The 16,386-nt window shown below is 38.8% G+C and overlaps 1 protein-coding gene across 1 annotated transcript in view; it reads left to right on the top strand.

Moving 5' to 3' along the window:
- The first annotated feature begins 7,447 nt into the window (after positions 1 to 7,447).
- The window catches only part of il6st (interleukin 6 cytokine family signal transduce), a 63,614-nt gene continuing 54,675 nt past the window's right edge, over positions 7,448 to 16,386 (top strand). Inside the window, exons 1-2 of the mRNA XM_061980673.2 lie at positions 7,448 to 7,592; positions 8,825 to 8,896. Coding sequence (XP_061836657.2) covers positions 8,830 to 8,896 — 67 coding nt within the window. The 5' untranslated portion in view covers positions 7,448 to 7,592; positions 8,825 to 8,829. The remainder of the gene's footprint in view (positions 7,593 to 8,824; positions 8,897 to 16,386) is intronic.

Raw genomic sequence — 16,386 nt, 5'->3', positions numbered from 1 at the left:
AGAAGATTTTGTGATGTTAAAAAATATATATGTAATCATAGTAGTATCGACTAGATACGCTATTGTACGTGGTATCATTACAGTGGATGTTAGGTGTAGATCCACCAATGGCGTTTGTTTATATTGTAGCGTCCCGGAAGAGCTGGTGCTGCAGGGAATTCTGGGAATTTGTTCTGTAGTGCTTATGTTGTGTTGCAGTGCAAATCCATCCATCCATCCATTTTCTACCGCTTGTCCCTTTTGGGGTCGCGGGGGGAGTTGGAGCTTAATCTCAGCTGCATTCGGGCGGAGGGTGTATAGTGCATGTGTCTCACAATACGAAGGTCCTGAGTAGTCCTGAGTTCAATCCCGGGCTCGGGATCTTTCAGTGTAGAGTTTGCATGTTCTCCCCGTGACTGCGTGGGTTCCCTCCGGGCACTCCGGCTTCCTCCCACTTCCAAAAACATGCACCTGGGGGGATAGGTTGATTGGCAACACTAAAAAAAATTGGCCTTTTTGCAAAATGTGTTTGTTGTTGTTGTAGTGTGGTTTCACTATATGGCACATGTTTATGACAGTGTTGGCATTGTTCATACTGCCACCCTTCGTGTGACATGTATGGCTGTATAGTAAGTATGCCCTTCATTTGCTCGTGTGCAGTGTGTTTAAAGTCAAGTTGATTGTGTCATTGGTTCATTATCGGGTTCAATGAAATTATGGTAAGATTTTATTAATCATAGACTTCTTGATTTGTGACTTAATTCAATATGTAAAAGGGACCAAACTCGCCACAAAATCAACAGCAACAAGATTGATTTATCAAAAATTATCTTAAAGATTGATAGTCGCCATCAATCTCACATGGGTGCTCGGGCCTGGGTGGTCGGTGCCTGTGACCTATGGCCGCCGGGATGATACTTGATCAGTATTTAATCTGGCCCGCAAGGCACAGCCGCCTGCTGCTGTTTTGCACGCACCAATATTCCATCAGTGTTGGCGCTAGTAAATTTTTGGGGTCCCACTTTTTTGTAACTGTTTTGAAAACAAATGATAAATGTCTGCATTATCTTGTTATATCGCACATTCTACATTGTGTTATGGAAAAAAGTTGTCGCACCGCTACTCCATCAGTGTTGGCGCTAGGAATTTTCTAAATAGGGTCCCAGGGACCCCATCAAGTCATAAAAATGGGGTCCCACAGTCAATTTTTGGGGTCCCACTTTTTTGTAACTGTTTTTAAAACAAATGATAAATGTCTGCATTATGCTGTTATATCTCACATTCTATATTGTGTTTTGGAAAAAGGTTGTCGCACCAATACTCAATCAGTGTTGGTGCTAGGAATTTTCAAAATGGGGTCCCAGGGTCCCCATCGGTATCGGGTCATAAAAATAGGGTCCCACAGTACATTTTTGGAGTCCCACTTTTTTGTAACCGTTTTGAAAACAAATGATAAATGTCTGCATTATCCTGTTGTATCTCACATTCTATATTGTGTTTTGGAAAACGGTTGTCATAATCGTTACTTAAATCATAAAAAAAAAAATACAACAAAAAAAAACATTTTTATGTATATGTAAATGTATACAGTTATAAATAGAGATGTCCGATAATGGCTTTTTTGCCGATATCCGATATTCGATATTGTCCAACTCTTAATTACCGATTCCGATATCAACCGATACCGATATATACAGTTGTGGAATTAACACATTATTATGCCTAATTTTGTTGTGGATGTCCCGGTGGATGCATTAAACAATGTAACTTTACCATGAATTGATTAACGTGGACCGCGATTTAAACAAGTTGAAAAACTTATTCGGGTGTTACCATTTAGTGGTCAATTGTACAGAATATGTACTGTACTGTGCAATCTACTAATACAAGTTTCAACCAACCAATCAAAAACAAGGTTTTCCAAAATAAGAGAACAGCGTCAACTCCAGTTATGGAAAAAGTGCCAACATGGCACTGCCCTATTTATTATTGAAGTCACAAAGTGCGTTTAACGTGCCTCAAAACAGCTTGGAATTTGGGACATGCTCTCCCTGAGATAATCCTGATACCCATTACAACTATGGGAAATACTATACTTTGACTTTCACAAAGTGCATTATTTTTATTTTTTTTAAACATGCCTCAAAACAACAGCTACAAAAACAACGAAGGCACACAGCTTCAGTCCAGAGTATACTAGACGTCTGTGTTTTACCGGATATGTACCGCACCGTACAGCGGCGTTTTAAAAAGTCATTAATTTTACTTTTTGAAACCCATCCATCCATCCATTGTCTACCGCTTATTCCCTTTGGGGTCGCGGGGGGCGCTGGAGCCTAACTCAGCTACAATCGGGCGGAAGGCGGGGTACACCCTGGACAAGTAGCCACCTCATCGCAGGGCCAACACAGATAGACAGACAACATTCACACTCACATTCACACACTAGGGCCAATTTAGTGTTGTCAATCAACCTATCCCCAGGTGCATGTCTTTGGAGGTGGGAGGAAGCCGGAGTACCCGGAGGGAACCCACGCAGTCACGGGGAGGACATGCAAACTCTACACAGAAAGATCCCAAGCCCGGGATTGAACCCAAGACTACTCAGGACCTTCGTATTGTGAGGCAGATGCACTAACCCCTCTTCCACCGTGCTGCCCCACTTTTTGAAACCGATACCGATAATTTCCGATATTACATTTTAAAAGCAGTCATCGGCCGATAATATCGGCAGGCCGATGTTATCGGACATCTCTAGTCATAAACATTCATTCACTTTCTTCTTTCCTTCATGGATCTAAACTTTACCGCTGCCGGTATTTTTTTCTATATTTTTATTGTAATATTTTCAGAATGTGTTTGTTCTATTTTTGGCCAAAGTAAGACAAAGAAAACAATCTGACGTTGTTTTAATGCCATGATTTTAATAGTTTGCCCCACGTGTGTACAGATTTTCCTCCATGCGGCCCCATTCACCTTCTATGCCACATCAATATAGAATGCACTCCCAACAGGTGTAAAAGAAAGTGCATCTCTATCCTCCTTCAAAACCGCACTAAAAGAACACCTCCAGGCAACTACAACCCTAGACTAACAAACCTCCCCCCACCACATCCCACCTCCCCGGATTGTAAATAATCAAATGTAAATAATCAAATGTATATACTTGTTCTTATGCTTTCTGAGCTCACTATGTTCACTGCTCACTGTACATATCCTACCAAGTCAGACCTACACTGTTTCAAAGTCCATTTCTCAGATGATATAATTGTTGATGACTGAAGTGCTGATATCAACCAAACCTAACCCCCTCCACATCCCACCCCCCGGATTGTAAATAATGTAAATAATTCAATATATAAACTCTGATGATTAACTTGTGTGATGACTGTATTATGCTGATAGTATATATTTGTACCATGAATTGATTAACGTGGACCCCGACTTAAACAAGTTGAAAAACTTATTTGGTTGTTACTATTTAGTGGTCGGAATATGTACTGTACTGTGCAATCTACTAATACAAGTTTCAATCAATCAATCAAAAGCTAAAATGAGTTTGACACCCCTGGTCTATTGAATTACGCTGTCGCGTAAAAAAATAATACTTTAAACTTCGGAACGCCGATTTGGATATCAAATAATGCTCCCATTGTAGAATTGAACATTTGCAATTATTACCTTCTTTAATGAGGCCATGTTTTTGCAAGATTTACTTTGTCTGTTAGTTAGCAACATAATTACCTTTCTAAACGCCAATTTTGATATCAAATAACGCTCCGAGTGTAGAATTGCTGTTATTACCTCTGTAAAGTGTATATTTTCGCCAGGGTTTGTATATAGTTAGCAACATAATATGGACGGATTTTCATCACATTTCCAGAAAATGTCTGAAATAGGTCCTGTAATAAGTGCTTTTGTAGTTTCTATTATTCATAAATTAGCTCATTGTTGGAAGTGATTATGTCACCGTACAGTAGACAAACAACCATCCATGCATTTGAGGTTAATCAAGATTGATATTGTTTTTGTTTTGGTTTGTTTGCTGAGATGTAGAATAATGCTAAAAAAATAACCACAATACATAAGGTTTTTATGCCTGTTGTGCAGAGGAAACAGACATCCCTGTGATAACGTAGTGGCTTAAATGTAAACAGGGAACCGATTGTGCAAACAGGATGTCATTTTATCAACTAGCCTTTAGTCAGCACAGTATGCGAGTTTAGAAACCCTACAGCAGAGCAGTGATGACCACGCTTTCCGGAGCTCAGTTGATTGGTCGCTGCAAAGTCCCTTCTTCTGGCTGCTCTCGCTGATTTCTCATGCATTTTTCATTCCTCGTGAATCGCTGTCTTGTTCATTATGACACCTGCTGAATGAAGGACACATCCTTAAGGTAAAGATGTTATGAAAAGTTGACAAAATTGCACCTGCCAGTCGTCATCATGCCAAATGCAAATTGTGCACACTGCCAGCAGCCAAGAAGCAGCAATGCTGAACATCCACTTTTAGGGGTAGGTTAGACTTGTTTTCCATGATATTAATACTGTTAAATAGGATTAAAATTTGATTGCCAACTGCATGCTCGAGTCCGGGGGTAAGCAACCAGTGGCTCTTTAGTGCCGCCCTAGTGGCTCCCTGGAGCATCTTTTAAAAAAGGATTGAAAATGGAAAAAGATGGGGTAAAAATAATTATATTTTTTTAGTATGTTTTTTGTTTGAGGACAAACATGACACAAACCTTCCAACATCTGCAGTCCCCTCCAAGGTTTCTCATTGTCATCCCATTGGGTTGAGTTTTTTCTTGCTCTGATGTGGGATCTGATGTCGCTGTGGCTTGTGCAGCCCTTTGAGACACTCGTGATTTAGGGCTATGTAAGTAAACTTTGATCGATTGTATGATTGATTCAATTGATATCTTTGTTAAAAACATTTAAAGTGATTTAGGTAGACCTTTTTGTCTTTCATATTTTTTATTTGTTTTATGTATTATTTAATACTCTATCTGTATTTGCTTTTGTTTTCTTTCCTTGACATGTTTCGCTAATGTGTGCATTATAAATGTATGTTTGTCGTTCAAAAAAACAAAACAAAAAAAACCCATGTAACTCGGATGTGACGTCATTCTGAGCTCCGCCTTCCAACTTCCGGGATAAATGGAAGGCAGAAATATGTGATGTTAATCATAGACATCTTATAAGTAGACGCAGCATCGACCGCTCCTGCCTACTGGCGCTGACGAGATGCGGGGCCGCCATCTTGGAGTGGTGATCCGCTCCACTCAGTGCAATTCATTTGGCAGGAGCAATGAACTGTCAGCGCATTTAATTAATCTTACCTCACTGAATACCACTGATTTTCACGCGGTTTTTTGTCATACGTATAGCTATGATAAAGGACACATTTTTTGGCGTGTTTTATTATTCATAGTGTGCTTAACAGTAATAGAATATTCTTATGTGCTATAAGTGACCAGACGTCTGAGACCAAAACTGGGAATATAATCCCAGAGAAGGGGGAAAAAAACGAACAGCTATTTTTAAGTTCAAGAAAAAATATGATTAGGTTATATATACATGCGTATATCCTACATTGATTCATTGATTGATTGAAACTTTTATTAGTAGATTGCACAGTGAAGTACATATTCCGTACAATTGACCACTAAATGGTAACACCCGAATAAGTTTTTCAACTTGTTTAAATCGAGGTCCATTGATTTATGATACAGATATATACTATTTTCATAATACAGTCATCACACAAGATAATCATCAGAGTATATACATTGAATTATTTACATTATTTACAATCCGGAGTGTGGGATATGGAGGGGGGTGGGGGGGTTTAGGTTTGGTTGGTATCAACACTTCAGTCATCAACAATTGCATCATCAGAGAAATGGACATTGTAACAGTGTAGGACGGACTTGGTAGGATATGTACAGCAAGTAGTGGACACAGAAAGAGAGATCAGAAAGTGTAAGAAAAAGTGTCTACATTTGATTATTTACAATCCGAAGAGGTATGATGAGGAAGGGAGGGTGTTAGTTTAGGGTTGAAGTTGCCTGGAGGTGTTCTTTCAGTGCGAATTTGAAGGAGGATAGAGATGCCCTTTCTTTTACACCTGTTGGGAGTGCATTCCATATTGATGTGGCATAGAAAGAGAATGAGTTAAGACCTTTGTTAGATCGGAATCTGGGTTTAACGTGGTTAGTGGAGCTCCCTCTGGTGTTGTGGTTATGGCGGTCATTTACGTTAAGGAAGTAGTTTGACATGTACTTCGGTATCAGGGAGGTGTAGCGGATTTTATAGACTAGGCTCAGTGCAAGTTGTTTTACTCTGTCCTCCAACCTGAGCCAGCCCACTTTGGAGAAGTGGGTAGGAGTGAGGTGTGATCTGCGGTGAAGGTCTAGAAGTAATCTGACTAGCTTGGTCTGGGATGTTTGGAGTCTAGATTTGAGGGTTTTGGAGGTGCTAGGGTACCATGAGGTGAAAAGGTCGAAAAAGGGTTGAATGAGAGTTCCCGCCAGAATCTTCATAGTGCTTTTGTTGACCAGAGAGGAGATTCTATAGAGAAACCTCGATCGTTGGTTGACCTTTTTGATTACCTTGGTTGCCATTTTATCACAGGAAAGATTAGCCTCTAGAATGGAACCGAGGTAGGTGACCTTAACTTTCCTGGTGATAACAATGTCACCTACTTTTATAGTGAAGTCATTGACTTTCTTTAGGTTGATGTGGGACCCAAATAGTTTTACCCAAGTGTATGGATAGCTTGTTGTCAGCGAGCCAGGTGCAAATTCTACAGAGTTCAGCACTGAGGATTTTGGTTGGAAAGCTAGACTAAATTTAGACTTGTATCATACTGTATAGCCACTGTCCATCTGATTGTCTAATTAGCTAACATTTATTACCAAGCAATTCTGTTATATTCATATTCTTGTTTGCTCGCGGCTACGATTTCAGTACTATTGAAGATATTTGCTCCTTCTCAACTCTGTGGTAATATTCTTTCCACAAAATACAACCAATAGTACGTTTATGTTAAATCTTACTTGTGAAAAGTAATCCCCCGATCCCTATTTTCAAGAGTCCGCTCATTTGAGCAGGAAAACGCTGAACACCAGCCCGGCATCTTTGTTTTCTACCTGTCAACTGTCAGTTTAGGCTGCTCGCCGGCTCCTCATCACCACTTCAAGATGGCGGCCGAATTTCTCGCGTCACAGCAGCAATGCTGCGTCTACTTATAAGATGTATATGATGTTAATGGTCTTCCATATACTGGAAATATCTTGCACTAAAAGCACTAACGTTTATAAACAAGATTAGTGACATTTATGTGACACAGTATTCTGGCACAAGTGAGTTCAGCAGACTACTGAATACTGTAATGTGCATCTCGGTAGGTCCATCCGTATGTTTTGAGATCTACGAGGGGCGCAACATTTTTTTACGACACTGCTTCTTTGACGGGAATTGGGCGGTCCTACGTGGTATGAGGCTGGGCGCTTACCCAAAATATGTTGCGTATTAAACTTTGACCATCTTTGTTCGCAAATTAATGGTGTCGATATCAGAAAACACACATCGACTAACACTGACTCAAATTAGGTAAGTAGTGACGTTTTTATTTGTAAGAAACGAAAACAATATGGCGCTAGCTGAAATGGCGACGCGACGTGAGCCGACTACACGTACAGTAACAGTTTGCTCTTCACGCTTATTCGTGTAGCAACATTCCACATCTTTAAGCTACCAGCAGTGTTACGTTTTTATTTTTGTTCAAATTAATGTCGTTAGCGACTCAGGGATTTTACGAATACGCCTGTCGCAATATGCTTGTCGACGAAATCATGTCCGAATATTCAGTTTATTTTATCTCGAACAGGCATACGATACAATGTAATGCATCACATATTTCCACTTGTTTCATTACAGCACGTCCGAAAAGGAGTAGGAAGAAGCAGATCTTATTTAATCCTACCACTTTTAATTCTATAGCAATTGTATCCAATTTCCTTCTTCTCTGTAACAGAACATCCATCCATTTTCTACTGCTTGTCCCTTTTTTGGGGTCGCAGGGGGTGCTGGAGCCTATCTCAGCTGCATTCGGGCGGAAGACGGGGTACACCCTGGACAAGTCGCTTTAACAGAACAGTGAATAAATAAATAATAAATGAATTATATACCATAGTAAGTAAATACCTATTAAATACATAAGTAGTCTTTATCTTAAAGGAAAAAAAAGGTTCAAGATGTTCATCATAATTATTGTTCTGTGTACTTTGGGAACACTTGTAGTTTGAACAGTTTCTTAAACTGAATTATATTGGTGCTTTGTTTGATCTATTTGGTTAATCCGTTCCATAATTTAAATTTAATTCAAAGTTAAAGTCCCAACGATAGTCTCACACACACACACACACACACACACACACACACACACACACACACACACACACACACACACACACTACGTGTGGTGAAATTATCCTCTGCATTTGACCCATCCCCATGTTCACCCCCTGGGAGGTGAGGAGAGCAGTGAGTAGCAGTGGTGGCCGCACTCGGGAATCATTTGTTGATTTAACCCCCAATTCCAACCCTTGATGAGTGCCAAGCAGGGAGGCAATGGGTCCCATTTTTATAGGACCCATTGCCTACCTTTAATTAAATTTAATCCCACATACAGATATGCTAAAGGTTTTAAGTGTTAAATTTGATTTTCCTCTAAGGTTATATTTCTATATTGGTTAGCATTAGGACTCGACGCACAACGTTGAACAGCTTTAAAGTAATATTCAGGACCATTCCAATGTCTGACTGAGTATTTTTTCTGATAGGGAAAATGTCTGCGGGATGGCGTGCACTGTTGATGCTAGCCTTTCTGGCGTCTGCTTCATCAACATCAGGAGGTATGTATATGCCAAGCTTCTGTCATATTGTAATATGTTGCTATTTGATAACAAAACTACAGCTGCATTTGTGACATGATGTTAAACACATTTGGAATAAAGCGCCTGTTAGAGTTCATTGGCCATCTGTTTCAACGTGTAAAGCTTTTGTCTAGATATGTCTAATGCTTGGTTTATTATTCTGCGTTTTGTAATATAATAATAATTACAATAATTATAATAACTGGGACAGGCTCCAGTCCATGCCTTTTGGCGGTCAGGGATTAGAACCAGGTCCTCCTACTTGGAAGTCGATCATGCTAACCACTGTACTCAGCAACCAGGCTTTCAAAACTGTTTGCCGCTTTGGTTAAAAAAAGATATGGTTAAAAAAGATATGTGCGTGACAGGACTACCTTTTTGGGTAATAGTACATGCAATTTTATTTTTTGCATACCCTGTCTAGCGTGTGGTATTTGGAACTTAGTAGGTCAGGCCCTAAATTTCTTGATTGACAGCAAAATGAGTGAGTCAGTGATTTTGAAATCGAAAACAATACACAGGGCATTTTCTAAGTTTCATTCTGTTGCTTCAAGTTGATCTGGAGACTTTGCCAGTTATTTTAGTGACTTTTTCTTTCTTAAAAACATTTGGCGAACAATATTGAGTATTTTTCTGCTGTTATTGGAGACTGTGCTTGTGTTTGAAGACTGCAATTTCCCAGAAAAACAGCAAACATGTAACGCTGCGAGCTTCCACTAGGGCTGGGCGATATGGCCTTTTTTTAATATCTCGATATTTTTAGGCCATATCGCGATACACGATATATATCTCGATATTTTGCTTAGCCTTGAATGGACACTTGATACATATAATCACAGCAGTATGATGATTCTATGTGTTTACATTAAACATTCTTGTTCATACTGCATTAATATATACTCATTTTAAACTTTCATGCAGAGAGGGAAATCACAACTAAGTCAATTTAGCAAAACTGTATTTATTAAACAGTTATTAAGCAGTGGCACAAACATTCATGTCATTTCCAAAACAGAAAGTGCAAGATTGTCAGAGACATTTTAAAACAAGTGCACTTTTGGGAATTATGTCACTAAGATGACATTTCAAAACAACACTAAATTAAAGTGCACTTTTTGTACAGAGCGCCACTAAATAGTTTAAAACAAATAAAGTGCACTTTAGTGCATGATGACACACAAGATATTTAATAAGTGTCACATAAAAATGAGCTGCATATCAAATAGTATATGTCCTACGGTGTTGATGTGGAAATAGTTGCTTCGGCATTTAGTTGGTGTGGCACCGAACGGAGATGTTGACATGTAAAGACATATTCCCGCTTGAAGCCAAACCACCGTCAGACAATGGACCCCGTGCTGTTTTTCTTAGGAATGAATTATTCCTCCATTTGTTACCAGATTCGCACCTTCTTTCTCTCGTATTACCACCCAAAGCACACCGTTAGCTGTTAGCATTACAGCTAACGTTACCATGTTGCTACTTGTCTGCTCCACGGTAGCGTGTGACATTGCTCACGTGACAGTATGTGACGTATGTAAGAAGGAGCGCTTGTTTTAATGTCTCTGTGAGAAGGATAGACAGGAAAGAGTGAGAAACGCATGCAGTTTAATGCCCCGCAGCTAAAAGCAACTGCGTGAGAACGTATACTCGAATATCATGATATAGTAATTTTCTATATCAACAAACCCGCGATATATCGAGTATATCGATATATCGCCCAGCCCTAGCTTCCACCATCCCAGAGCACTCACTGGTGGCCACTAGGGTTGTACAGTATACCGGTATTAGTATCGTACCGCGATACTAATAAACATATTCGGTACTATACCGTCTCTGAAAAGTACCGGTCCGCCACCCCCGCAGGTGTCATTGCTGGTTTACGAGCAGACGAGCATATTCGGCAGCACACAATCACGGAGTACTTACAAGCAGACAGTGTGTAGAGAGAAAAGGGAGAACAGATGCATTTTGGCTCATAAACTGACGGTAAAGGTGAATTTATTACACTGGCTCACCGGAAGAGGTGCTTTAAGACATGGCTAGCCAGCTAGCGGCTAAAGTCCAGCCCCAGTCGGAAGTGTTTTAGCTACTTCTAAATCACTAATCCTCGCCTCCATGGCGACAAATAAAGTACGTTTCATACAAGTATCATCACTGCAGGACGAGGAATAGCTAAACATGTTTCACTACACACCGTAGCTCACTGGCGTCAAAATGTAAACAAACGCCATTGGTGGATCTACACCTGACATCCACTGTGATGATACCAAATACAGTAGCGTATCTAGTCGATACTACTATGATTACGTCGATATTTTTTGGCATCACAACATCTTCTTCTTCTCAAAAAAAGCATATTATGTTTATAAACTCAGGAAATATGTCCCCGGACATATGAGGACTTTGAATATGACCAATGTATGATCCTGTAATGACTTGGTAACATTTGTGGTATCATCCAAAACTAATGTAAAGTATCAAACAACAGAAGAATAAGTAATTATTACATTTTAACAGAATTGTAGATAGAACATTTTAAAAGAGAAAGTAAGCAGATATTAACAGTAAAGGAACAAGTAGATCAATAATTAATTATTTACCACTTGTCCTTAATAATTTTGACAAAATAATAGAATGATAAATGACACAATATGTTACTGCATACGTCAGCAGCTAAATTAGGAGCCTTTGTTTGCTTACTTACTAATAAAAGACAAGTTGTCTTGTATGTTCACTATTTTATTTAAGGACAATCTTGCAATAAGAAACATATGTTTAATGTACCATAAGATTTTTTGTTAAAATAAAGCCAATAATGCAATTTTTTGTGGTCCCCTTTATTTCGAAAAGTATTGAAATCATTTTGGTACGATACCAAAATATTGGTATCGAGACAACACTAGTGGTCACATTAGCCTATTATTGCAGCTCCAGCTGTGCGTCTCCTACTTGAAAGACCAGCAGCCGCCATTTCCCTCTGAATATTTTCACATTGCACGTTTTTCAAATTTGTGTCTGTCATCGCACTTTGAAATAACGTATTTTTCGGACTATAAGTCGCAGTTTTTTTCATAGTTTGGTCGGCGGGGGTGCGACTTATACTCAGGAGCGACTTGTGTGTGAAATTATTAACACTTTACCGTAGAATATCAAATAATATTATTTAGCTCATTCACGTAAGAAACTAGACGTATAAGATTTCATCGGATTTAGCGATTAGGAGTGACAGATTGTTTGGTAAATGTATAGCATGTTCTATATGTTATAGTTATTTGAATGACTCTTACCATAATATGTTACGTTAACATACCAGGCACGTTCTCAGTTGGTTATTTATGCCTCATATAACGTGCACTTATTCAGCCTGTTGTTCACTATTCTTTATTTTAAATTGCCTTTCAAATGTCTATTCTTGGTGTTAGGTTTTATCAAATAAATTTCCCCAAAAAATGCGACATACTCCAGTGCGACTTATACTGTATATGTTTTTTTCCTTCTTTATTATGCATTTTCGGCCGGTGCGACTTATGCTCCGGAGCGACTTATAGTCCGAAAAATACGGCATGTGGCTTTACTCTATCACAGATTTTGTTTAAAAGCATATTTTTTTTAATTTTTGGCCTAAATTAACAATTTTCAAGCATACAAATGGCTAAATGAACATAAGATATCAATACAACAGTACCGGTAGTAAATTAGACGAAACCAATCTGAGTGCGCTGGTTAGTATAGTGGCCACTGATTGGGTTAGGCTGCACAATTACATTTTAGTCACAGTCACGATTTTGGCTGCCATGATTGACAACGGTGATCGTTGGCAATATTAACATTTTAAAAGTAGGCACCGCTGTATATCAGGAAAGCAACAACAGCTCGGCTTGAAGCCCCGTGAAGTGAAGCAGCACCCCCTCCTAACCAGAAGCTATTGTGTAAGGGCACAGACTACTTGGACCAACGTTCCGAATGGCATTAACTAACTTTTTCAAGGCTGATGCAGCCGGTCGTCTTGTTTCACTGCCCGACTTTGGCAATGTTCAGCTCTGTGTTATTAGACAATGACAGGTGGGACTCCTGCATAGCATGCTGCTCTGCTTGTCCATGGAGTCGCAGGAGTAACAGCTAGCCATCGTTCTGAATAGAGTTTGGAGACACTTTTCCCTCGAGTACCAACACTTCTCACTAGTGTTCAGGCGAGATGTGCTCTCCATTAGAATTCATGCACCACCTGCATCTGCGCATGTGTATGAATCCAAAGAATGCGGAAATGTAATTGCATATTGAAGGACTCTTTCACATGAGTACAACCAGTACACTAAATAATGTTATATTTTAGCGATCACTGCAGACCCCTCAGACCCTGGTCACAAACTGTTCAAACTTCTTCCTTCCGGCACTCGCTACAAATCACCGTATGCCAAAACAACCCGTAATAAGAACAAATTCTTCCCCCAGGCTATCAATCTGATGAACGCTGGGAAATAAATCTGTAACTAATCTGTCACTGTGAATGTACTAGCTTTGCTCGTTACTCTATTCAACACTGCACTATTATCTTATTAGCCTTGCACATACACATTTAATTACTTGTTTATACTTTAGTTAATCGTAGACCTGGGCGATATGGCATAAACAATTAAATATTTGTTTATCCCACAAACATTTCGATTTCCAATTTTTTTTCCTACTTTTTAATGAACCCATTGACTACAAATGAGAGACATAATTCAAAAACGAGGTTTGCTTTTATTTGATCAAAAACTAGTAATTTGAAATGACGCCGCATACCCTGCATCTTACTCTTAGCAAAATTCTAATTTGAATAATGTTTTTTATAGACCAGATACACATTGTACAAAACCCAAAAACAGTGAAGTTGGCACTTTGTGTAATTCGTAAATAAAAACAGAATACAATGATTTGAAAATCCTTTTCAACTTATATTCAATTGAATTGACTGCAAAGATAAGATATTTAATGTTCGAACTGAGACTTAATTTTTTTTTGCAAATAATCATTAACTTAGAATTTAATGGCATCAGCACATTGCAAAAAATTGGCACATAGGCATTTTTACCACTGTGTTACATGGCCTTTCCTTTTAACACCACCCAGTAAATGTTTGGGAACTGAGGAGACCAATTTTTGAAGCTTTTCAGGTGGAATTCATTCCCATTCTTGCTTGATGTACAGTTTAAGTTGTTCAACAGTCCGGGGTCTCCGTTGTGGTATTTTAGGCTTCATATTGCGCCACACATTATCAATGGGAGACAAGTCTGGACTACAGGCAGGCCAGCCTACCCCAGGGCAGCTGTGGCTATGAAAGTAGCTTACCACCACCAGGTGTGAATGATTGATGGGTTCTACATGTAAAGCGACTTTGGGTACTTAGAAAAGCGCTATATAAATCCCAGTTATATAGTCTAGTACTTGCACTCTTTTACTTTGAAGCCACACTGTTGTAACACGTGGCTTGGCATTGTCTTGCTGAAATAAGCAGGGGCGTCCATGATAACGTTGCTTGGATGGCAACATATGTTGCTCCAAAACCTGTATGTACCTTTCAGCAATAATGGTGCCTTCACAGATGTGCAAGTTACCCATGCCTTGGGCACTCATATACCCCCATGCCATCACAGATGCTGGCTTTTGAACTTTGTGCCTATAACAATATGGATGGTTCTTTTCCTCTTTGTTCCGGAGGACACAACGTCCACAGTTTTCAAAAACAATTTGAAATGTGGACTCGTCAGACCACAGAACACTTTTCCACTTTGCATCAGTCTAGGGCTGCAACAACTAATCGATTAAATCGATTAAAATCGATTATAAAAATAGTTGGCGATTAATTTAGTCATCGATTCGTTGGATCTATGATATGCGCATGCGCAGAGGCAATTATTATTATTTTTTTTTTTTAAATTATTATTATTATTTTTTTTAAATAAACCTTTATTTATAAACTGCAACATGTACAAACAGCTGAGAAACAATAATCAAAATTAGTATGATGCTAGTATGCTGTTTTTTTCCAATAAAATACTGGAAAGAATAGAAATATAGTTTGTGTCTTTTATCCGATTATTAATCGATTCATCGAAGTAATAATCGACAGATTAATCGATGATCAAATTAATCGTTAGTTGCTGCCCTACATCAGTCCATCTTATATGAGCTCGGGCCCAGCGAAGCCGGCAGCATTTCTGGGAGTTGTTGATAAATGTATTTCGCTTTGCATAGTAGAGTTTTAACTTGCACTTACAGATGTAGCGACGAACTGTAGTTACTGACAGTGGTTTTCTAAAGTGTTCCTGAGCTCATGTGGTGATATCCTTTACACACTGATGTCGCTTTTTGATGCAGTACCGCCTGAGAGATCGAAGGTCCGTAAAATCATTGCTTACGTGCAGTGATTTCTCCAAATTCGCTGAACCTTTTGATGATATTACGGACCGTAGATGGTGAAATCCCTAAATTCCTTGCAATGGCTCGTTGAGAAATGTTGTCCTTAAACTGTTCGACAACTTTCCCACGCATTTGTTCACAATGTGGTGACCCTCACCCCATCCTTGTTTGTGAATGACTGAGCATTTCATGGAAGCTGCTTTTATACCCAATAATGGCACCCACCTGTTCCCAATTAGCCTGTTCACCTGTGGGATGTTCCAAATAAGTGTTTGATGAGCATTCCTCCACTTCCTCAGTCTTTTTTACCACTTGTGCCAGCTTTCTTGAAACATGTTGCAGGCATCAAATTCCAAATGAGATAATATTTGCAAAAACAAAAGTTTTCCAGTTCGAACGTTAAGTATCATGTCTTTGCAGTCTATTCAATTGAATATAGGTTGAAAAGGATTTGCAAATCATTGTATTTTGTTTTTATTTATGATTGCACAATGTGCTAACTTCACTGGTTTTGGGTTTTGTAGTTTTTATGGAATAATTCTTAATTAACTAAATTAAGAGCTTCCTCTGGGAAGCAATGCTTCTGTCTTGAATGAAATACTTGAGTTAACAAAAATGTAACATTGCACATTGCATGCAAATAAATAATTATCTACAAAATTGAGATTACTCATGAAAACTTAAAACTTCTGTCTTGAATAAAATACTGATGTAAATAAAATGTACTATTACACATTGTATGCAAATAAATAATCAAGTAAAACATTGAGCAGACTATAGTTTCAGTAAGTCAAGTGGATTACCGCATGCTTTTTCTTTCATTCACACATGTTGGCGGTGGAATATTACTTTTAAAAGTAGTTGTATTTCCTGCTGTCAGCTGGCGGCTTTGGTTTCAAATGCAGGAATATGTTTGTTGTGCTGCTGAATTAAAACAAAATAACTTTGCCATGTGCAGTCATTTGCTCGAAGCCTGTTGCAACAAAAAAGTTTAAATCAGCAAAAGGAGAGAAGAAAAAAAAAATATATTTTTACATTTTTTAAATTGGCTGCAATACATTTTT

The sequence above is a fragment of the Nerophis lumbriciformis genome, linkage group LG20 (genome assembly GCF_033978685.3).
Source record: "Nerophis lumbriciformis linkage group LG20, RoL_Nlum_v2.1, whole genome shotgun sequence".
Classification (NCBI taxonomy): Eukaryota; Metazoa; Chordata; class Actinopteri; order Syngnathiformes; family Syngnathidae; genus Nerophis; species Nerophis lumbriciformis.
Note: the sequence above shows the minus strand (reverse complement) of the source record. Positions and strands in the feature narration are given on the sequence as shown.